General features: G+C 41.3%; 1 protein-coding gene and 1 pseudogene across 1 annotated transcript in view; both read left to right on the forward strand.

Annotated features, from left to right (window-relative positions):
- L2hgdh (L-2-hydroxyglutarate dehydrogenase) overlaps positions 1-17,456 on the forward strand; it is a 32,657-nt gene extending 15,201 nt beyond the window's left edge. The window contains exons 6-10 of the mRNA XM_052739665.1: positions 280-314; positions 3,651-3,818; positions 5,046-5,203; positions 6,534-6,665; positions 15,348-17,456. Of these exons, the coding sequence (XP_052595625.1) occupies positions 280-314; positions 3,651-3,818; positions 5,046-5,203; positions 6,534-6,665; positions 15,348-15,543 (689 nt within the window). The 3' untranslated portion in view covers positions 15,544-17,456. The remainder of the gene's footprint in view (positions 1-279; positions 315-3,650; positions 3,819-5,045; positions 5,204-6,533; positions 6,666-15,347) is intronic.
- Positions 9,715-15,340, forward strand: LOC128111271 (retinol-binding protein 1-like; annotated as a pseudogene).
- Positions 17,457-25,133: the final 7,677 nt, after the last annotated feature.

The raw sequence follows: 25,133 nt of genomic DNA on the forward strand, positions 1-25,133 counted from the left end.
TTCAGTGAAATAGGGGTCTGGGCTAGGGTAAGCTAGAGAATGCGTATTAGTTAATGAATTAAAAGAAGCCATACTAAAACATGCCAGAGTTTTATGTTTTGTCAAATATGAGTTATTTTAGTCTTCTTACTTGGTAAAAAAAAAAAAAAAAGCTTCAGAATGAAAATTAGAGTACAATTAACACAGTCATTTAAATTTGTTACTGGTATAATATTTCCAATAATGACAGCTTTCTTTTGCTCAAACAAAAGTTTCACTAGTTCTTTTTGCCCCTGCCAGGGGTGGACTATCCAGTTGCTGTCAAGAATACTAAGGTAAGGATTCTTGAGCTGGTTCACTTTTGTTTACTTGTAAAATTGTACGGAATGATTGCTACGTTTTTGTCTATGTCTGTTTTATGTGTGTGTACAAATATATGTGTGTGCGAATGCACATGTGTATGTATATATGTGAGAGTCAGAGCACAACCTCAATTGTGGTTCCTTGGGAGCCAGTCACTGTATGGGTTTGTAAAATGTTTTTATCAGCATATATTAATTGCATATAATAACGGGCTTTATTATTGTGTTTTTATGCACGCATGTGAAATACTTTGATCAGATGCACTGCTCTGTTACAGCTTTCTCTTCCCAGTTAGTCTCCCCTCTTTCCTGTCTTTTGAGAATTAAAAAGAATGTCTTATTATATGCATGTGAGTGTTTTGCCTGCACGTGTGTCTGTGCAATGTGTGTGTGTTCCTGGTGCCCTCTGAGGCCGTAAGAGGGCATTGGATCCCTGGAACTGGAGTTACAGAACATTGGGAGTCACCATGTGGGGGCTGGGAAGCGAACCCAGGTCCTCTGCAAGAGCAGCCAGTTCTCTTAACCACCGAGCCATCTCTTCACCACCACCGCCCAAGCGGGTAGATACTTTATCACTCTGCCAATTGCTATACATTGACTTACTAACGACTGATTTAGGGACTTTGGGAAGAGTGCATAGGTTGTGTAGAGGGAGATGACTGCTTTCCTCCGTTCTCGCATAGTCTAAAGCAAGAGCCACAGGACATTCCCTGTCCCTCAGTGTCAGTGAGAAGAGCAGAGTCACTCCTGAGTGGGAGAGGATTTGTATAGAATTCAGCCTGAACACTTGTGGGGATATCCAGGTTAGAAGGAAGCTGGCGGGTCCCAGGCTTTCCATGCAGTCTGAGAAGCCAGTTGCTGAGGTGGACACTGCAGTTCTGTAGCATCCCTCACTGTGTCCAACAGATGAGGGACACATGCCTCTGTTAAAACTGTACTTAACCAGCAAATAAAGACAGTGGCAAAATTATGTTTTCATCTAATAAGATGTAACTATTCCTTATGTTAGTGGAACATGCTAACTCTCCAAAACAGATTTAAAAAACCACTGTCTTGCAGGGCAATACTCAGGAGGCAGAGGCAGACGGATCTCTGTGAGTTCAAGGCCAGCTTGGTCTATAGAGCAAGTTCCAGGGCAGCCAGGGCTACATAGAGAAATTCTCTCAAAAAATCAACCAACCAAACAAAAAAACTGAAACCATTGTCTTTGGGAGAAGTTCAATATGAGTTATATTTCTACTTTTAGATCCTTAAGTAATGAGATATAAGGGTGATCATTATTAAATATCTTACATTAGATTGGTAGTCTCAACTGGGAATTATTTTTCCTAGGGGACAGTGACAGTGTCTGGAGACTTTTGGTTGTCTAAACTGGAGGAAAGGGTCATGGCTACTGTTAGAGGTCAGGGATGCTGATAAACATCCTTTAGGGAAACAGGCCGCCCCCCTAAACAAAGAAGTATACTGCTTCAAATGGCAGTAGTGCTGAGGTTGAGAAACTCTGTGTTAGAGAACAGAAGACGAGGAGAGGCTTCTGGGAAGAAGCCACAGACTGGCTGACTTAAACAGCAGAATTATTTTCTCATACTTTGGCACCTAGAAGGCCAATAACACGGTGCTGTCAGGGTTAATTTCTGGTGTGGTCTTTCTTCCTGGTTTCATGTGTTACTGCTTTTGAATGCTAGAGGTTGAACCTAGGTAACTGGAAGTAGTGGCTAGGGCTTCTAAGGTGCCAGGTAAGCACCCCTCTACTGAGCTGCATCCCCAGCTCTCCCTGGTTATAAGTGGCTCATCCTCCCATGTCTGATCTCAGGTATCTCTTCTTGAAAAGATACCAAACCTTTGGGATCAGGCTTACATCCTTATGACCTCATTTAACCTTAATTGCCTCTCTAATGGGGATAGAACTCGAACTTAGGAATTTTGGAGGAACAAAATTAGCCCATGAGAATGAGGATAAAGAAATAATCAGTAATATATAGACAAATGATGTATTTCCTAAGAGGTGTGAGAGGATATCTCAGGGGTTTGTTTGTTTGGTTTTGGTCTCTCTTTGTGGTACTGGCTATCCTGGAGCTTGCTGTATAGACCAGATCCTCCTGCCTCTGCCTTCCAAGCACCAGGATTGAAGGTGTGTGCCACCATGCCTGGCCCCCAGGGTCTTGACTTGCAGTTCTCTGAGGATTTGTGGTGTCAAGCATCTTTCTCATTAACTAGTGGTAATTTATACATGTTTGAAAAGGGTGTCTCTTCAGGTTCTTGCTGCAGTTTTAGGTCACTGCCTGGGGGACCAACCTCCAGACAGCTCAGGGCTCAAAGGGAAGTTTGCTTTTTGCCCTTGAGTTCTTGAGTTCCTTTTATGTCTCAAGAACTGACCCTTGTCAGGTGTATGGCTTGCGAGTACCTTTTCCTTTCCTGGGCAGAAGCTTTGAGTCTGGTGTGGTCTAGTTGTTATTTTTGCTTCTTTTACCTGGGGCTGTGGTGCTGTCTCCAGAAATCATCGCCAAGGCCAGCATCAAGAGCATCTTCTCTGCTTTCTCACATTCTGCAGTTGTAGGCTTTATGTTTAGATCTTAACTCCGTTTCAGATGTCAATGTTTTAAAGAAATTTTCTGAGATAAGGTTTTGCTCAGTAGCCCTGGCTGGTCTGGTGTTTGGGATGTAGTCCAGGCTGGCTTTGAACTCACTTCTGTTTCTGCCTCCCAAGTTCTGAAATTATAGGAATTTGCCACAATAGCCAGCTTCAAATTCATTTTTGTGAGTTTTATAAAAGAAGGGTCCAGTTTTGCTGATAGTTACGTTGAATTTCTTCTTTTAGAAAAAAATGTTTATTTATTCTTATTTTTTAACATCTGTCTTCCCCCTTTTGATCTATCTGTTTCTTTATACAAGTATATTCCTTTTCAAAAATAACATGTATAGCTGGGTATGGTGGCACACTCCTTTAATCCCAGCACTTGGGTAGCAGAGGCAGGTGGATCTCTGTGAGTTCAAGGCAACCTGGTCAGGTTCCAGGTTAGCCAGGGCTACGTACTAAGACTGCCCTCATCCCCATCCACCCCACAAAAGTATCTTAATTAGCATAATCAACTATATAATGGGATTCAGTGTGCTGTTTCCATACATGCATATAGTTGGTTAATTAAACCCAACCTTCCTTTATCTCAACCTCTGTTGATTCTCCATTCAGTTGGAGGGTTTTTTTGTTTTTTTTGTTTTTTTTGTAAAAAGTTCTCACATAGACAAATACTGTGCCACATTTTCTTTCTCATATTTAGAAACTAACCATGCTCTTTTATTTTGTACCAGGGAGAGGAAGTTCAGTGTCGCTATGTTGTGACATGTGCAGGACTTTACTCAGACCGTATTTCGGAGTTGAGTGGCTGTAATCCTGATCCTCAAATTGTCCCATTCCGGGGAGATTACCTGCTCTTAAAGCCAGAAAAGGGCTACCTTGTAAAAGGAAATATTTATCCGGTAGGTAGTGATGCTTCTGTCTTCTTACTTAGGGAGCTGGTTGTGGGCATCAAGGAAGTGAAAAGAAAAGCTTTCCCCGGCATTAGAAGAGAGGGTTTGGGGGCTGTGTAGGTGGTCATTTCAGCTGTCTCTGCTGGTTGCATCCCTAAAGCCTTTTTCTGCTCTCACGGGCATTGCGTGTCTCAGAAAGCACGATACACCATGGAAGTACAAAAACCAAATTTCTAAAATGATCTTTTAATAAAAAACCTGGAGCCTGATATTGGGGTGAAAGCTGAAAGATCAAAGAAGCAGAGCAGCCACAGCCGCCACCTCTGACCTCACCAGCTCCTCAGCCTGAAAGAGCTCCAGCCACAAGGGCTTCAGTTGAAAGAGCTTCCTCAGCCGAAAAGGCTCAGTTCCTGTCTCCTCACACCTTATACACTTTTCTCCGCCCACCATTGTCACTTTCTTCTTAGTGCTGGGCTTAAAGACGTGTGTGACTTCCCAAGCAAAGGCATGAGACCTCAAGTGCTAGGGTTAAAGGTGTGTGACTCCCAAGTACTGGGATTAAAGGTGTGTGCCACCACTGCCTGGCTCTGTTTCTCTCCAAGACCGGATCAATCTCATGTAGTCCTGGGTGGCTTTGAACTCACAGAGATCCAGACCGATCTCTGCCTCCCAAGTGCTAGGATTAAAGGTGTGTGCCACCACTGCCTGGCCTCTATGTTTAATCTAGTGGCTTGTTATGTTCTCTGACCTTCAGGCAAATTTTATTAGGGTACACAATATATCACCACAAAGTACTACAAGAAATCCAGGTCCTCCCTGCTCTGTAGTAAAAGAATTATCAACTCACAGCGGTGCACTTTGTATAGGTGCCCACTCTAGTTCCAGGGGTAAAAGTCAGGGGTGTTTAAATAAAAAGCTCACTCTTCTGCCTGCGTTTACCCTGATGAAGAACAAGTCCCCACAAGTATGTTAGGTTGAACCAGATGAAATAATATGAATTAGAACAGTTTATCTTTTTGCCCCTTTACCCAGAAATACGGAGAGGTGGAACAACATATATTAACGTCAGTAGCATTTTAAACCAGAAAGCCTGGTACTAGAAAAGACTGAATATGACTCACAATGCATCCAGATGTCTAGAGGGAACTGTCTTCTCTTAGCCGTTAGACATCTGTATCTGCAGTAGAGTGGAGTGTCGGATGAGATTAACAGTTGGCCGCTGTGTTGGCTCCGCAGGTGCCGGATAGCCGCTTTCCTTTCTTAGGAGTTCACTTCACACCAAAGCTGGACGGCACTATTTGGCTGGGGCCGAATGCGGTGCTTGCCTTCAAGCGGGAAGGTTACAGACCCTTCGACTTCAATGCCAGAGATGTTACAGAAACAATTCTCAAGAGGTAACAGTCACCCTAAGATGATTTTATGTGCTTACTTTTCTTAATGTGGAAAGTGTTTGATATTCTAATGGAATAGATCCTCGTATATGTGGTCATTGTTGTTGTTGTTGTTTATTAATCCAAATTAAAATCTTTCTGAAATAAGCCTAAATTTGATTATTTGATTTTGATGCTAAGGATCAAAACTAGAGCCTTGCATATACCAAACAGGTTTTTTTCCACTGGACTGTTTACCTAGTGCCGAGTATAATGTTTAACTACCTCACAAAGATTGTGATGATGTCTTAGCTAAAATGAAAGTAAGGCCAAAGCCATTCATTCATACATCTGGTAGTCCATATCTTAAATGTTGCTAAAAGATCTGAAACTAATAGGACTTACTCTGAGAACATCATTTCAAGCTTTTTACCACTGTTTTGTAAGCTATTAGATAAATTACTGATGAGATGGTGTGTGTGTGTGTGTGTGTGTGTGTAAATCTAAGGGTGCTATTGTATAGATTATAACACAGATTCTATACTGTTCTAAGAAATAGCCTCATGAAGTATTCTGTTTGGTTTTTCCTGTGTGCATGCACGTGTGTGTGGAGGCCATAGTTTGATGTCGGGTGTCTTCCTCAATCACTATCTGCCTAATTTTTTTGAGACAGGGTCTCACACTCAACTAGAAACTCACCTGTTCAGCTAGATTAGGGGCCAGCAAGTCTCAGGGATTCTCCTCTCTCGACCTCCCCAGTGCCAGGACTAAAGGCGTGTGCTGCCATGCTTGCTTTTTATGTAGGTGTTGAGGATCCAAACTCAGGTCCTCCTGTTTGCATGGCAACACTACCGAATGAGCGGTCTCCCAAGCCCTTTGTTTGGTCTTTTTAGTAATGTTTCTCTTTGGGAGATTTTCTGTCAAACCACTGGAAAGCATTCTAAACTATACATGGGTTTTGTCCTCTGCAGATCCTGTAGCAGAAGGATTAGGTGGAACTTTTCAGTATGTGTAGAGCATCTCCCTTGAGGACCACTACAAGAATATTGTACCTGACTAAACTAGGAAAGGCGTCTCACTTGTTCAATGCCCTGTATTAAAGTGCCTTTGGAGTGTGTTGAAAGCCTTAATATTGGCCAGCTTTGTAGACGACCAGCTTGAACCCACAGTCCTTATAAATTTAAGTATGAATGAATTCCTCTCCTTATCTTGGCCAAAAGTTTCTTTATTGTATAATTTTTCTGACTTTTTATAGATTTATAGGATGCCACCAAAAAAAAATCTAATAACTGTAAAGATATTTGATAGTAATAAAGGATTCCTCTGTCTCATAAAGTTTTCTTTCTTCACTTAGTGGTTTCATTAAAATGGTGCTTCAGCATTTCTCTTACGGAGCAAATGAAATGTATAAAGCCTGTTTCCTCAGTGAAACAGTGAAGCATCTTCAGAAGTTCATCCCTGAAATCACCACCAACGATGTGCTTCGGTAAGGAAACGTGGTGAGGACGGTAAACTGGGAAGGCAGGTCTGGCTGGCGATGGCTCTCTTTCAGGCAGCTCATCTTCTGAATCTTTGCTCTCTTTCCCCAAGAGGTTTGAATCCCTTTTGCATTACTGTATCACAGCCCTTAGACCTGGGTCTTTATAATGATCTACCCCTCTGTTCGTTGTTGTTATTGTTTTGAGACAGGGTCTCTCTATGTAGCTCTGGCTGTCTTGGAACTCTTTGTAGACCCGGCTGGCCTCGAACTCACAGAGATCTGCCTCCTTTGCCTCCTGAGTTCTGGGATTAAAGGTGTGTGCCGACTGGATCGACTCTTAAAAATCTTTAGACATGTACTTCTTGGTGTTCTTCTCTACTTGAAAAAAAAGATTCATTTTTAATTGTGTTGGGGTGAGGGTGGGGTATGTGCGCATGAGTGCAGGTGCCTGAGGAGGCCAGAGGCATTGGATCCCATGGAACTGGAGTTGCAGGTGATTGTGAGTTGCCCATAGGGGGCGCTGGGAATCAAATTCAGGTTAAGAACTCTTAGCCACGCAGTGATCTCTCCAGCCCCCTCTACTTCTGTTCATGTCCACCTCTGTTTATAGGACAGAAGTGGGAGTAGTGTGGCAGTAATCAATCTAAGTTCTTGCTACAGAGGTGTCAGGAAAAGTTTTTGGTTTTTTTGTTTTTGTTTTTGTTTTTGTTTTCCTTAGAATTAAAGAGTTTCTGGACTTGATGTGTATGTAGATCCTGAATATCATCCAAGCCCATGTATTTTTCCTCTTTGGTGATATTTTCAGTGTCCATGGCAGTTGTTAGGCCTAATCAACAGTGTCTTTTGAGGTATTCATACTGTATTTTGATATAGCCCTCCATGACGCTCCAGAGCACCAAATGTCTACTTTCTCTGAGCAGCTGCTGGAACTGGCCTGGTGTGACATGTCAGTGAGCTTGACTGTGCATCTGAAAAGAGTAACAGTTACGTCACCTGTTCCCCTTGGGGTGGGGGAGACCTTCCTGTTCTAAACCTGTCTCTAATGTATCGTTCTGAGACCATGCTCCTTGACTCTTTAGAAGAACCATTAAAAACCCAGTTCATGATTTCTTTATTATCTCTTCTACTCACCTTCTGAAATGGAAGGGATAAAAATATCGAGGCTTAAAAAAAAATTTCAGGTTTTATTTTCTTGTGCTCACTTACAAACAAAGACTTTTATGTTCTCAGTGGTTTGCAGTTGCAGGCTTATAATGTCTTATATCTGAAAACACACTGGTTAAATCAGGTTTCTATTACTGCCACCAATACTCTTTGGTTGGATGGGCATCTGGGCTTCGGTATTGAAACTGTGGTGGTGAGTTCACTTCCCATATTCAGTTACCACCCTTTTATAGAAACCTGAGGCCAACCTATTTGCAGGTGCATGTGGGGACAGTCAGCTCAATCACAGATGAGTTCCTCTGTAGAGACAGAGATGCTGAATATATTTAGTGATCCTGTGCATTCTTTCTCTTGATTGATTCTGATTCCTCTAGCCATTAAACTCATGAATTTACTAAACACAAGGAAGATGTATTTGATGTCATTTGCATGAGTTGAAAAACAAGTATAATATTACATATTTTTTATGGAACACCATAAATAAAAAGCAATCATAGAACTAATAAGTACCTGATTTGGGAGAGTGGCTACCTCGAGGGAGGGAAGATCAGGATCTGTGACTACCACATGGACCTCTACCTCATCTCTGGTGACTTACTTCTTTTTTGTTGGTTTGTTTGTTTTTTGTTTTTTTTTTTGTTTTTCGAGACAGGGCTTCTCTGTATAGCTTTGCGCCTTTCCTGGATCTATCTCGCTCTGTAGACCAGGCTGGCCTCGAACTCACAGAGATCCGCCTGCCTCTGCTTCCTGAGTGCTGGGATTAAAGGCATGCGCCACCACCGCCCGGCCATGTGACTTACTTCTGTACATGTGTCTGAAATATTAAATAATAAGATCATTAGTAGTTTTCACAGCTTGAAGTCTCAGTCTGCCTTGCCTTACTTGTCATGCAACCCAGTGTATGCAAACCATAAATGTCCTGTTAGTAGTGTGTCAAAAGCATGTAAGCAGTGTTAGATAGTGAAAGCTGACTGAGCATGCATACATGAGCAGCATACATACGTGAGCACCTGAGTTGGATCCCCAGCACTGCAAAGGAACAACAAGCTAATAGAAGCCACACTTCATAGGTTGTGCTACTCTGAAATTGTGCCCTTAAATATCAGTAGCTACTGAAGGACATTCATCATGTTCTTAGTGCTTAGCAAGGCATTGTGGGTAACAATTTACTGTAATACATTAGACTGGAATGTGGAGTTATTATCTGTTAGATATATACATAAGGTGTACAAACGTATTGTTAAGTGATTTGTCACCAAGGCTCTTATTATTAGCTCTAAGCTCCTTAAGATAGTTTCTGATAAATACGGTGCCTACATGTTAATGCTACTGTACTTTCTCAGCACTGTAAGGATGTAAAAAGATGTAGTCATATGTGCAATGATTCCCCTTTTTTCCACATTTCATTTTGTTAGATGTATTATTAGGGAATTCAAAAGTAAATTTCCAGAATGAAAACTGTATTATGCCATTATAAAATGCAGTGCAAGACACTTCTGTAACTTTGGTACTGCTGACATTTTGCACTAGATAGTTCTTTACTGTGAGACCCATTTAGCACCCCTGGCATTTGTAATGATCCAAAATGTCTCCATTTATTGCCAGTATCCTCTAGGGGGCAGATTTTCCCTTGGTTGAGAGGCACTAGTCTAGAGAATTAGGTAACTGCCACACTACAAAATTCAAAGAGAAAATATAAGAAACATCTTGGGCCAGGCGGTGGTGGCGCACGTCTCTAATCCCAGCACTCGGGAGGCAGAGGCAGGTGGATCTCTGTGAGTTCGAGGCCAGCCTGGGCTACCAAGTGAGTTCCAGGAAAAGGTGCAAAGCTACACAGAGAAACCCTGTCTCGAAAAACCAAAAAAAAAAAAAAAAAAAAAAAAAAAGAAACATCTTGGAAATATATATATAGTCGGTACTGAGGGAAAGCAGGGGATGCTTTCATATACACAAAACAGAAGAAATTGAAAACCCATTTGCCAAGAGGAGTTGGTACTGATGCCGCCCTAGAGCAGTAGGAAAGATTTTAATGAGTGAGAAGGTTGGGTTACAGATGTTCTTTACCTTTTTGAAATTTAGTTCATTCTTTTACAATTTCATACATGCATAGAATGCATTCGGATTACCTTCTTCCTCAGCCTTTTTTCCTCTCTTCCATTCCTATCAGCCCCGTCCCAGATTCATGGTTTCTTTTGTTATGTGATTTACTGAGCTTGATCAGATGTGACTGCGTGAAATTGTTTCGGAACTCTTCGTTGGAGCCTTGTGGGCTCACCAGTGGGCACAGAGCCGAAAGCAGTGACTCCTCCCAGAATTACGGTAACCACTAGTTCAGCAGAGAGGAGTCGGGCCCCCTTCGGTCCTCCTTCTATGCCTGACCATTAACTTTTTGTGCACACCCAGGGCGGTAACCACAGTTGCAGTGAGCTGTGATTAGTGTTCGTGCTGTGCTCAGGAGATGGCGTTCTGCTGTCCTTCTTCCTGTCTTATGCTCTTCCCTTTGAGTTGTGTTTTTAAATGATGTATGATTCACACGCAGTGAAATAGGCACCTAGTAAGTGCTCTGTGAAGTTTCAAAGTTGTCTATATCCATTGCACAGAACAAGATAATAGAGCATTGGGAACTTATGTTTTAATTTCCCCCCAGCTAGTAGAAAGGGGGCTTTTGATCAATGTAAATAGAAAGTTAGAACCTACTTATGTTTAATTTTTGAGACAGGCCCTGTCTGGCCTGGAACCCTATGTAGAACTTTGAATTCACAGAGATCTGCCTGCCGCTGCCTCCCCAAGTGCTGAGATTTAAGGCATGAGCCACCATGCCTCAAAACTGAGGGTCTCTTAGTTAAAAAATATCTCCCTTGGTACCAAAATGTATTAAGGAATTTTGTCTGTCCGGCCTTGGGAATTAGGATATGAGAGTGTGAGAATTTAAAAGTGTAAGGACATAAACAGAGAAGTTAATTTATAAACGAGGACCCAGATATGTTTGATCCAGCTTGAATCTCAGTCAGCATCCCCCTTCCCCACTCTCTCTCCCTGTCCCTCTGTCTGAAAATTAAAGAGTAAAAATTTGAAGCCAGCTTGACTGATACAGGCTGAATATTGTCAATACTAAACATGTAATACTTTATTGATAAGCATAGTTTGCACACACATTGACGTCAAATGGTATGCCATCAGGGGTATGCCTTAAATCCATTGGAAAAAGGTGATGTTGGGTCAGGGTATAGATAAAACAAGAATGGTTATGTTTGTATAATTGTTGAAACATTTATCATGCAAAATGGTAACGATAATTCATACAAAGAAGTTCTTTTTGCTTTTTTACGTTAAAAAAAAAAGTTCCCCTCAGAACACGGGACAAAAACAAACGCAAACCTGTACAGAGGGACTCGCCTAGACACACTCAGACCCACAGGATTCCCTCAGCTAGGGTCCCGCTGAGACTCATAACCAGGTGAGAGTCAGCAGATAAGTTACAGAATTAGGCCCTTAACAACTATAGACTGCTTCTGCCCCATTTACAGAATACTGGTATTATTTATTCTTTCACAGGACATTTATAGGATCTCATGTTCTAGGCATATAGGGCTGCCATATGAGTAGAGTAGTAGAGCTCTTCCCAGTACATATAAGGCACAGAATTCCATCCTAGCGCCTGCCAGAAGATTAGATGAGCCTAGATAAAAACCATATTCTCCCATAATCCAGTAGGAAAATCACTGCTCCCTCATGTCTAGAAATTAGGTTGGAATTGTTTACCTTCTCCATAGCAGCACCTCTGAGTGACATGTGTTCATACGGTAATACAGATTTATATTAGCAGTAGATCCCATGATGAGCTAGCCTACATAGGACTAGCCCAAGATGTCAGTCACAACTTGTCATAGCTTTTTTTCCCCGCCACAGTATATCTGCCATGTGCCAATAATGCAGGGCAGGATGTCTCAGATGGAAGAATATACATAATGATAGATTCAGCTGCTATTGTTGCTAGACAGATTTTACTATCTAGGATGTACCTTGCCATTGTATTTAGCTACAAATAGCAAGCATTACATTAAATATAATTCAGTTCACAGTTATTAATTTGCTAAATCATCCTTTTAGTTCTTAAAAAATTGTTAAAAGCTAAAAGAATTAGAGGAATATAGTGTGTAGCCTTATTGAATGAAGGCCTATGATCCGCAACACATGAACCTAGGCATGGAGATGAGCTAGGTGTCGTACAAGACATTGTCTACCCTCAGGACATTTTTGGTTTATCTTACCTAAGGTTTCAAATTCTAGAACCCTGCAGGGAGAACCATGGGGCTCCCGAAGGCACTGAAAACGAAACAGGAAGAGTTTGTAGTTTAGACATCTCATACTAGTTTGAGCTACAGGAAGATCTTAAGAAAAAGATAGCGTTTCATTTTTAGTTTGAGTTATAGATTTTGAACACTTAGGCAAAAGGTATTGAGGAATAATTTGTCTTTGTGTGAGAAACAACTGTAGATACATTCTTTGCTGTGGTTAATCAGTATTAACTCCAGCATACTTAGTGGAAAAGAGGAACATACAATTTGAAGCTCGAACAGAGGAAAGTAACTTTACACAGGGCACTGCACACCAGTGGCTGTCTTCTGGAAGACACGGGACAGGGTGACAGGAACCCAGGTGCACTTTAACCAGCACCAGCCCTCTTTGCTGAGGAAATCATGGAGGGCTGCTGGTGAGGCAGATGAGCTGTGAGGAGTACAGAGAAGGGACCCATGCTGACGTGCATCCCTGTCCTCCGAAATGGTCATTTTGGTGCCATCCTTTTTGTGTGCCACATGCCGTATCAGATGCTCACCTGGAAATTCTTCCAACCCCAAACTTGATTCCCTAGAGCTGATCATTTACCTTTATCATACCGTTTCTCATCCTTGTAATTCTTACTTAGCTCTGTGAACAGTGTCCCTGAATGCTTCAGGCAAGCTACTTGATCTCTTTGTTTCTTTGAGGTTACACACATACTCCACCAGCCTCTCAGAGCAGTTGTAAGGGTAAATGAGATGGTCTCCGGCACACGTTAAGCTCTTGGTCGATGGTGACTCATTTTGTCCTTATCCTTGTGCAGGCAGGCTGAATTCTAGGACAGTGTTATCATGTTGTTCTTTGTATCCTCAGGTTGTTATCTGAGCTGAGAATCAATAAAAACTGTTCATGATTGCCTGACTTCTTGTATCTTGATAGTGCACAGATAGATTTTTTTTCCCTTACTTTGCTTTGAAAGTGAACACTTTCAAAGGAGATGATTTTGGATTCTAAAAGCATTTAATTCAAACTTCATCTGTAAATTTTGACTATTTTATAGAACAGCAGAAATCTATATCTAAAAATCTTCCTCTGTTACAAAACAGAGTCTTGGCTGGGGATAAACTGGACGAGGCAGTACATATCTATAGTCCCAGCACTCAGGTTATAGAGACTAGGATCAGCAAATTCAAGGTCGAGAGTACTCTTGCTCTCTGTGGCAGACCATGACCATCCCTAGTCAGTCCCCAAAATGTCTGTGGTCTTCAGTGGGTACTGGAAGATGCTGAGCAATGAGAATTTCAAGGAATACCTGTGTGGGCTCCATGTCAGCGTGGCCTTCTAGAAAATTGCCAGTTTACCAAAGCCAGACAAAGATCATACAGGAAGGCAACCAAACACTGAGCATATTTCAGGACTACATCATGGACTTCCAGGTTGGGAAGGAGTTTGAGGAGGATCTGACAGGCATAGATGACTTCAAGTGCATGGCCCTAGTGAGCTGGGATGGGGACAGGCTCCGGTGTGTGCAGAAGGGTGAGAAGGAGGGATGTGGCTGGACCCAGTGGATCATGGAGATGAGAGGGCACGGGTATGGTCTGCAAGCAAGTGTTCAAGATCATGCACTGAGCAGCCCGAGCAGATAAACCTTGGTCTTGAGGAAAAGGTGTCCCTGACCTGTGTTCAGGATCCCTCCCAGCATGGGACAGGAATAGTTCAGTTACCCCAGGCATCTTCACCTCATCTTAAAATTGGGACTGGAAAGATAGCTCAGTGGTTAAGTTCAATTCCCAGCACCCACATGGCAGCTAACAACTGTCTGTAACTACAAGATCTGACACCCTCACACAGACATGCATACAGACAGGACACCAATGCACGTAAAATAAAATAAAATAAAATAATTAAAAAAAAAGATGAAGCTACCCCAATACAAGTAAAATTTTTAAAAGTGAATCTAGAAAGGTTCAAGGTCATTGTTGGCTACACATGGAATTCAAGAGCAGCCTGGGCTGCATGAGACCCTATCTTAGGAAAAAAACAAAACAAAACACATTAATTACAAAATAGCATAAAGCCAGGTGTAGTGACTCACGCCTTTAATCCTAGCACTCGGAGACAGAGGCTCGCTGATCTCTGCATTTGAGGCCAACCTGAACTACACAGTGAGCTCCAGGACTACAAAGTGAGACCCTGCCTCAAACAAAACAAAACAAAACAAAAAGCAGAACTTGATAAGTTGACTTGCTACAATATTAACATGTTGCTGAATTAATTCATTTTTATGCTTGCCATTTCTTTTTAATTAATTGAAGGTTTTTCTTACATTGGAGGTTAAACTATTAAGAAATTTTTAAAAATCCAAATTAGGATATATTATTTTCTTTATAAATTATAATAATATTTTATCAAAACAAAATACAGCCAGGCGGTGGTGGTACACGCCTTTAATCCCAGCACTCGGGAGGCAGAGGCAGGCGGATCTCTGTGAGTTCGAGGCCAACCTGGGCTACCAAGTGAGTTCCAGAAAAGGCGCAAAGCTACACAGAGAAACCCTGTCTCGAAACCCCCCCCCCCCCAAAAAAAATACAAAAGAACAATAGACTAGATGGAGTATTTATGTAGCTGGAACCAGCTCCTACTTCCACTGATATATAAAAGGTCTTGGCTGCCACCACTGATTTCTATGATTGCCATTGACTGGTTTCTAGAATAAATTTATTTTATGACTTTAAATTAAAAAATGTCTATTCTAATTGAATGTGAATTTGCCTGCTGCTTTAGAAAAGAACAGATACTTATAAGTAATATTTACTTGGACGTTTATTTGATAGTCTTTTTAAAAATTACTTATTTATTTGTATTTTATGTACATTGATATTTTGCCTGCATGTATGTCTGTGTGAGGGTGTTGGATCCCCTGGAACAGGAGTTACAGACAGTCTTGAGCTGCCATGACCCAGTCTTCTGGAAGAGCAGACAGTGCTCTTAACCACTGAGCCATCTCTCCAGCCCCTACTTGGTAGTATTTATTACACTGTTACTGAACAGTCATTCTGCTGTAGCTAAGGACATGCATTGGCCAGAGTATCTCCCACAGCCCTTTGCTGAACATAAAGCAAGTGGATTTCCATATAACTGCATTTCGAATAAAGGTCTACTTCCTTAAGAATATTCTGAAACCTTGTAGACTGTCCTGTCTCTCTGGCTCCCATGATTAACACTTTGTTTTTGCTTCTGCAGAGGTCCAGCTGGAGTCCGAGCCCAGGCCATGGACAGAAATGGAAATCTGATAGACGATTTTGTGTTTGATGGAGGAGCTGGGGATATTGGAGATCGTGTTCTTCACGTGAGAAATGCGCCTTCCCCTGCCGCCACCTCTTCCCTGGCGATTTCCAGAATGATAGCAGATGAAGTGCAGCAGAGATTTAAGTTATGAACAATGAAGGGAGCTGCGTCATGTTCCCTACACAAGCAACGAGGATGTACCAGTTGTATTTTTAAATTATAATTTAAGAAAGTTATTGTAAAACCATACTTTTAGGCTAAAATAACCACTGACTTATTAATAGGAGATAACAGTTATAATTTTTATAAAATTCTTATGAGCACATAAGTGAAGTGCTCTATGCCTGTTCTGAAACCCCGAGTTTGTTAGAGATTTACCCAGCCCACTGTGATTTAGGAAGGGCTCCTATAGAACGTTTGGGAAGTCGGCATAAAAATGGACTGTTCCCTAAATCAGTGTTCGGCTTTATAATTTTTTTTTCTTTCCTGGAAAAAAATATGTCACAATATATTGTAGGGTGTGACATTCTTTTAATCTGAAGCGTCAGGAAAGCTTACATTTATTTAGCGATGTTTTTATGTGGAAACTGAAAATGCTTGATTTCAAAAAAGAAAATACATGAAATTTCACATTTCTAAGTAGCACAAAACAAACTCAGTCTTTAGTGTCAGTCTCTTTGTAAGTGTCTTTAACGTGTGGCATCGTCACTCCATCTGAACAGCAGTGTACTGTGTGCTTGCTGCCTACACGACAGTTTCCTATGGCCGAGAAATGGAAGTCCCTACGAGGACTATGCTTTTTCTAAGAGCAGTTTAAATCCTGACACTGGGTATAGCACTGTGTAGTTTTAACCAATGATTTATTTCACGCCTCTGTCCTTTGGTCACACTAAGGTTCCCAAGATGTTGGCCAGGATCACTGATGATTCATACCTATCTGGGTTTTCAGAATTCCTATAAACTTTGTGAGGCCATTTCTCCATTTTTGGTTAATATCTAACTTGGAGGCATTCACTTTTGTAAACCGCGAAAGTGCCTTACATTCTTTATATGTACTTCATGAACATGTTGAGTTGGTGCCAAGTGCCATACTGAATAATGTGTGTGTGTGTGTGTGTGTGTGTGTGTGTGTGTGTGTGTGTGTGTACCATATTGTATATTGTATGTGTGTGTGCCGTATTGTATACTGTATGTGTGTGTGTGTGTTTGCCATATTGTATACTGTATATATGTGTGTGTTTTAGCTAATGAAATGTGTCTTACGATTCAGAAAGTTGGAAAATAGAAGTGTAAGTGAAAAACTGGCAACTTAGCCTTGGAAACAGAGCCAGCACTTAAGTGAGACACTTCATCCCTTCTCACATGTTCTCTCAGGGTTAGACTTTCATTTTCCTCACCAACACTGCGATGGATACCTGAGAAGGATGTGCATGTTGATAGGAAAACCTTTTCTTGTTTTTTCTTTTTTCTTCCCCTCAGCCCTTGGTGATGACATTTATTAAGCTATCTCATCCATTAATTTGAAAGGATACATATTATGATCTACAGTGCACGAGGCAGCGCATCCCAGGTAAATAGATGAGGCAGTTTTTCAACACTTGGGATGGGCATGTTGAAACATCCAGAAATCATTTCCGGAGGAAACAAACCCTAATGGTTCTCCATAACAATAGATCCCTACAAGAAATGCACTGCACAGAGTACTCTGTCTGTTAAGATTATTTTACTTTGTGAATGAGGATATTTTCCTTTTAGATGTGGGGAGGGAAGTGTGCAATGGTTCTGTTTCATCAGCTCTGAGATCTTACGTACACGCACTAAACTGTGAAAGACGAAATTTACAAAAGTAACTGTCAGGATTGAAGCAATCTTTATTCCATTTGGGTCTGTATTGTATGCTCCAAAATAATAGAGAAAATTTTGTTGAAAAATATGTTATTCCATTTGTGAAATATTTGATATTTATGTCAATAGGATTTTTTTTGTTAAATACTGATATATAAGAATTTCGTGTCTTTCTGAGAAAAGAAAAATGTATATTAGTATTAAAATATTTTAATGATCCTTGGTGTTATGATCATGCTTTACTTCCATTAAAACATTTACTGAGGAGCTGGAGTGATGGCTTAGTGATTGAGAACACTGACTGCTCTTCCAGAGGACCTATGTTCAATTTCCAGCACTCATGACAGCTCACAACTGTCTGTAACTCATGCATGTGGTCCACAGACATATGCAGACAATACACTGTTGTTGGTTGGTCCTTGGTCTTTTGGGGGGACCCCGCCATCCAGCTCCCAAATAAATCACATGGAAGCTTAGTCTTAATTATAAATGGCCAGCCTTAGCTTGCCTTGTTTCTAGCCAGATTTCCTTAACTTTAAATGATCCTGTCTATCTTTGGACTTGGAGCTTTTATCTTTCTCTATTCCTGTATACTTTTTCTTTCCTTCTTACTCCCTGTCTGGCTGTTTAGCTGGGGTGACTGGCTCCTGGAGTCCTCCTCCTTCTCTGGCTACTTCTTATTCCTCCCAGATTTCTCCTATATAGTCTCGATGCCTGCCAGTGCCACCTATCCTTTCTCCTGCCTTGATATTGGCCGTTCAGTTCTTTATTAGACCATCAGGTGTTTTAGACAGGCACAGTAACACAGCTTCACAGAGTTAAATGCAACATAAACAAAAGTTAACACACCTTAAAATAATATTCTCCAACAATACATCAATGCACATAATAAAAACAAATAAATAAATTTAAAAGATACTTTAAAAAAAGTTGCCAAGCAGCGGTGGTGCACGCCTTTAATCCCAGCACTCAGGAGGCAAAGGCAGGCAGATTTCTGTGAATTCGAGGTCAGCCTCCTCTACAGAGCAAGTTCCAGGATAGCCAAGGCTTCACAAACACTTTTGAAACACTGTCTCAAAAACAAAACCAAAACCAAAAAAAAAAAAAAAAAAAGTTTACTGAAATGGATACCTTTGTTGCATAACACTTCTGAGATTGTAACATTCCATCCTGCAGGGAAGTTCCTTATTCAAGAAGGTAAACAACTTCACGTGGCTTAAGGAAGTCCCTGAAACTGACCAGATTTGCTCCGCCCCACTCTTCCACAGTAGGCAGTAAAAGCAGAGTCCATCTCAGATGGAAGAAAGCTGAGCTGCAAGGAACAGAGAGGCAAGCCCAGACAAGCTGCGTGAAGAGCTGACCGAGTTACTTGAGAGGGACACCCTTCAGTCTGTCAGCTGTGATCAGGCTGTGCAGTGTGCTCCAGGTTCCCAGTTTTTGTGAGCTGCCACCCATGCTGGGGTAGGCCTCAGTGGTGCAGCTGTCTTGAGTCACTTCTGATCTTGTAAGTAACTCCTCACTCATATTCCTGTAAGTGACCCCAAATAAAACTCATTGGTTTGCCAAGTTGGACTTGGTAGTATCCGAACTTTGATCTGTGGTGGGTTCTCTATCTGGAGTGAGTAGACCTGTGTGTTGCATCTCAGCAGGAGAAGTTTTGTCACACAACAGCCCTCTGTTAGGTAAACTATCATAACTGTAGATAAGTCTTTAAAAACCCTCCGGAAGCTGGGTCTAATAGTGCATACCTGTGATAGTGCTCAGGAGGCTAAGGGAAGAGGGTCACAAGTTCAAGTCTCGCTTGGGCTGTGTAGTGAGAGTCTTGCCTCAAAACAATAACAAAATTGCTTCTGTACTTGTGAATAATATAAAATTGAGGTATAGAAGTTTATATTTGGGGCTGACCAAGTGAAGCATCTTATATATTTAGCTTTAGAGTGCTTAGTCTGTGGGGAACTTATGAACATTTTTAGTGTTGTGTGTTATGTAACAGCTCTTTTATCCACACATTTATGTGTGGATCAAAGTCCTTCCCGTGATCCTCTTGCCTTTGCATTGTTGGAGTGGTGCCATCACTGTTGGCAGAATTTCACTTTTCCTGAGGCCATTTGGAGATCTGCCTGCTAGCCTATGGTATAACCTCAGCTCTTACAACTTTCTTCAAAAGATGCCAGCCCCCTGGCTTGTGGAAGTCTGTTGGGCCATCACTGGAAGCTCTCCACCCCTAATGGCTGCGACAGTGAGCTCTTCCCGCACATGTGAACCAGGTGGTATGGTGTGTGTGCTGTTTGAGGTCTGGCTTTGGTCTTGGGCCTTTCTCTGGTCAGATGTTTTCTCATATTTCTGAGTATATGTGTTTCCTAAATGTAAGCATTTTGGAGGAGCAATTGTGAAGTCAGTTACTGGATTTTTAATTTTTTATTACTGTGTTTGCATGTGTGAGTGGTCATGCCATGTAATGAATATGGAGGTTGTAGGACCTCTGTGGAATCAGGCTGTTCCCTGCATTTTTACACAGTGTCTCAGGGTTGAACTCAGGCTTGGCAAGCTCCTTTACCCAGGGAGCCATCTCACTAGACCCACTTAGTTTTTCTAATATATAAGGCGAAAGGGAAGGAAAAAGATGCCTAGGAATGTTTTCAAATGGTTTGTAGCCCCTGAGAAGTTAGAATGGAGACAAAGACCCAGATGCCTGAAAGGAAAAACAGTCCTGATACCAACAGACTCTACTTCCTGCCTTCCAATCTTGCAAAGAGTCTTGTTCTCTTTGCTGAGTGTTACCGTCTGCTATACGCAGGCTCTCACGTTCCAAGTTATCCTATATTAAGATTCTTTTTGTTTTGTGGACAAAATGAGAATTTTTGCCTTTTAGAGGTGATGAGAGGTATGTAATGGTATGCCTGAACTGCTCAGGGAGAGTCCCTTTAATTCAGAAGAGCTGAAGGGCAGTGCTAAGAGGTGTCTACCTTTAATCCCAGCAGAGGCAGAAGTTGGTGGGTTTCTGAGAGTTCTAGGCCAGCCGGAGCTGTATAGTGAGACCTTGTCTCAAAACAACAAAATAGATCTCTGGGTAGAAAACCTTGAATTTCAGCCACATTTTATATGTCTTTGATTATCTTTAAGATGACCTCTTTTAACGCTGGTGCTCTGGAACAGTGATGGGGCAAGTAAAAGGGCTGTAATAGTGTTGTTTTTTCCCCCATGCCCTCTTGATTTAATTTTGCTTAAATTCGTCCACTGAGAATATAAAAGATGTCTTTTGATATCTATATTTACTACACCTAGTAATTAAAAATCATGCAAATTACTAATATTTGAGGGGCAAACAAATGTTTTTATTTTCCCTTTACTGGGTTCCCTATTTGGGAATCAGGGACCATGTAAATATATGATTGTTGCCAGGTCTCTGGTTCGGATCTATATGGAGTAGATGATGAATTCATTGTTGTCCATAGCTTAACTTAATAACTGACAGGACTTGGAAAGATTTTATTGTATTAATAGAAACAACAAGAGCTTAAATGATATCTTTCCTTCCTACCTTTATGATAGGAGTTGGTGTCTGGGGACAGCAACATATAAAACATGATTTCTCGTCTTGTAGTAGTAGCAATATTTAGATGATATCATGACCTCAGTGTCATCCCCAGAGCAGCTGGAACATTCTATCTGTTTAAGAGCAGTCTGTATGTAGCACACTGACACATAAGAGATTGCTTTTCTTTTCTTTTTAGGGGCTTGGGAGTAGAAGGCATACAATTGATCAATCCCTTAGAATTTCATTGAAAATCATAGGTGCCACCTTAAATGATTATCCAATCACGTACGTGTAAAAATAATTAAAGAACAAAAGGCCATGAATTTGAAAGGGAATGAATGAGGCGTCTGGGAGGAATTGGAAGGAGGGAAAATTGAGATCATTATATTTTAATTAACTAAAAGGTACATTGTAGTTGCTGTTGGGAAGACGTTTTCGACATCAGTCTCTTGCAGGGGGGTGTGATTGACAAGCCTGAGCATCCAGTGAGGGTCACAGGGCAAGGCTGCCTTCTGTCCTCGCCATCTCTGACTTCTTTCAGACAGGTGGCTGTAAGTGAACTAAAGCTGTGTCAGGGAGCCTGAAAGTGAACAACAACAACATTTAGTATTTCCTGTGGTGTCGCTTTGGCTTGCTACAGACTGACAGCACTTGGAACTTGAAGTGAATTGAGGGAGTATGAAATAGTAAATGGGAGAAATGTCAAATAAATCCTGAAAATTTTTTTCTGTGGGAGAATATTAGTAGTAAAAATATTGAACTATCTTTTAAAATGAAAAATGTTCTTGGGACATTCAAGTTATTTTCCAAAATCCCATATTTTTTGGAAAATTTTAAAAGCACAGACAAAATCATTAATATGTAATTAGTGCCTTTAAATCAAATTTGTTTGAGATTTTTGTTCCGTATATAGATACCCCTTTTTATAGTATATATTTTAATATTTTCCGTTTTGATACTTGAAGCAAAAGTTTATGTTCTGGCTGAAGATTGTTCATTAAAAATGACTTAATCGGGGCTGGAGGGAAGGCTGACAACTTGAGTTTGATCCCTCGACCTCATGGGTTGGAAGGAAAGAACTGACTCTTAAGAGTTATCTTCTGTACACATGCACAGGCCAAGTGCAGACTTCCTCACACAGACTAACTAAAGGAATGCCTAAAAGATGAGTTAATGTTTTGATTAAATGACACACTCCTGAGGATGAAAATGCAAATGCTACAAAAGTTCTAAGTGAAAATTCTCCCTCTGTTCCAGCCACCTGGTTTTCATCCTTCTGGTAACAAAGAATCCTGTGTTGCCTTGTAAGCATTATATTTACATACATAAAATACCACCTACTTAAAAAAATACAAGTTATATCAGTCTGTGTTTTTACTTTGAAGTGTATCTTGGAGAATGTTTTAGAGAAGCCTGGTTTTTTTGTTATTTGTTTGTTTGTTTGTTTGTTTGTTTGTTTTAAAAACCTTATGTTGGGAGGCAGGAGCAACCTACTCAGCCGTTGAGGTTAAGAGTGCTTACTGTGCCCAGCAGTAGTGGTGCTCACTTTTAATCCCAGCGCTCAGGAGGCAGAGACAGGCAGATCTCTGTGAGTTCCAGGCCAGCCTGGGCTGTAGAACAAGTTCCGGGACAGCCAGGGTTACACAAAGAAACCCTGTCTTGAAAAAACAAATGAAAAAGAATGCTTACTGCTCTTGCAGAGGACTCTGGTTTGGTTCCCAGCACCCACATGGTGGCTCACAACCATCCTTAACTCGGCATTTCCAGGGAATTCAAAGTCCTCTTGAGACCTCTGTGGGCATCAGGCTAGCACATACATACATATTTGAAGGCAAAACCCTCATACACACAATAAAAATAAATCTTTAAAATAAATAACCTTATTATATTGACTTGCTATCATTTATTAAAACAATACCATATTCCTAGTGTTATGCAAAATGGTGTGTGTGTGTGTGTGTGTGTGTGTGTGTGTGTGTGTGTGTGTGTATAACTATAATAACACTGCAGTGGATAACCTTACATACAAGCCAGTAGGTCTCTGGAATGTATTTCTGGAATTTGCTAGGTCAATAGTTACGTACCTTTGAAACTTTGATAGGTATCATGTAGTTTGTCCTTGATGGAATCTGAAACAGTGAGTTCCTGTCTCTTCATATCTTCACCATCATTATAATTAAGCTTTCTGATCTAACAGGTGAAAAATGGTGACAGTATAAGTTTATATTTCCCCTAATAGAAATGAAATTTAGTGTTTATGTTTAAGAGATACACATTTCCTTTTTCTATGAGATAGCTTTTTCAATGTTTTGGGGTGGGTTTTTTTTTGACATTTTTTCCCCCTTGAGGCTTAGTCCTACTAATTTGTAGGATCAAATCTATAGATTAGGGAAATTAACTTAAAAAATGAATTGCTGCCAGCTGGCAGTGGCGCACGCTTTTAATCCCAGCACTCGGGAGGCAGAACCAGGCAGATGTCTGTGAGTTCGAGGCCAGCCTGGTCTACAGAGCAAGCTAGGGACAGGCACCAAAACTACACAGAGAAACCCTGTCTCAAAAAAAAAAAAAAAAAAGAATTGCTGCAATTGTGTTTTTTTCCTAACCTATCATTATTGCCTTTTAGCTTGGCTTGTGGGTTTTCTCCAGGCATTTAAAAAACAGATGCATCAGTCTAGATTTTTGTGTCATATAAAAGTCATTTTTTCTCTTAGGTCATAAACCCTTTCTTGTACATGTCAATCTGTGACATCTTGGGAATTTCTGGCTGCGTAGAGTGTGAGATAATGGGTTCAACTGTTTTTGTTGTTGGTTTTTAAACAGTTACTTGTCCAGCTGAGAAACTTGACTGGTGTCATTCTTGGATCCTGTGCATCACGTGAATCACATTTCTGTTTGTCTAGTCCAGAGATCACAGGGCAGATGCCTGCAGAGGCTCGGCAGGTTACATAAAAGGGGAAGAGCGCCAGATCGGGAGGATAGCCAAGGAAATGGGTGGCATGCTTTTGTGAAGAGGACGGCCTCTCCGCTGCCTGTTTATTGTTTGCGCAGATGCAGTCGGGCACGGTGTTGCCAGATCTTTGTGGAAAGATGCTGGAGGTAGACTTTTAAAAAAATACGTAAGCTATTGACTTTAAAATGCTAACAGCAGTCTAAATTTTTTAATACTGGCTTGGCTAAGGAAAATGCATCTACAGGCCAGATTTGGCCTGGAGGAACCTTCCAATATCCTTTGCCAAGAATAAAACTTCCCACCAATGACTTTCCTATGAGAAAATATAATCGCAGTCTGATAATTTGACAGCCTCATGTTTTATAGCTGGGGTCTGGGAACTGTAGGGAAAACTAAGGACTCTCTATAAAAGAGAGTGTATTTAGTACATGGGAATGTGGACATGGCCATTTACTAGAAGACCTTTAAAGAACTTTATTATAATTGGGCGTGTGTGTGTATGTATGTGTGCCTGCGTGCATGCTTGTAAGAGAGGGGGGCATGCATGCCACATTTCAGATGTAAAGAGATCAGAGAACAACCTTGTGGACTTGGTTTTTTCCTTTTAATGTGGGTTCCAGGGTTGGAACTCAGGTTAGCAGCTCTGTGCAGCCAGTGCGTTTACCTGACAGCCCCAGAGGACATTTTTTGACATAATGATACTTAGATTAAAAACAACAACAACAAAACTCTTGTATTCCGAGTCTGCCCTTCTCTGTGGAGACAAAATGGTGTATGCAATGCTCAGCTACTGATTCTGGAACTGAAATTATGGCACAAGCTATCTTCTACAGTCTGTTCTTCCGGTCCCTTCCTCGCTGCTTCTGGTGGCTGGGTGCATGACTCCTTCCAGCCTGTTGGGAGCAATTTGTTCAGCAACTTCAGTGGGATGAAATTTGGGCTCAAGAAAAAGTTTCCAGAGTTCACGCCGAAAAGCTTAGGGTCACAGGACCTCTTTTGGTGCTAATTAGTACGACTCTATCCCAGGATTTAGGCTCTGTTGAACCTGAAGTGGAAAGGATTTGAAGGATGTGATCAACAGAAGAACTATATATGAAAGTTTTATGAAGATACCTCTTTTGACACACTTAGGTGAAACGCCTCGAACATGAAGTCATCTGGCCCCCAAGTTCCACGAACCCACAACGTGATTTTATGAATCAGCTCCTATCTCCTAAATATATAAAGCAGCCACGTAGAGCACAGATGAAATCAAATGTCCTTCTCTCTCCCCACATCCGTGTACTGCAGTCCCGGCTCGAGCGAGGCTCGCCCAGAGCCGCACCGAAATCAGGACTGTCTGCAAGAACTCAGAACGCCGCCGCGGACCGAGTGTGTCTGCAACAGCCCCGACCCCTCCCGGCGCGCG

The sequence above is a fragment of the Peromyscus californicus genome, unplaced genomic scaffold, assembly GCF_007827085.1.
Source record: "Peromyscus californicus insignis strain IS unplaced genomic scaffold, ASM782708v3 Scaffold_15__1_contigs__length_86483966, whole genome shotgun sequence".
In the NCBI taxonomy this organism is placed as follows: domain Eukaryota; kingdom Metazoa; phylum Chordata; class Mammalia; order Rodentia; family Cricetidae; genus Peromyscus; species Peromyscus californicus.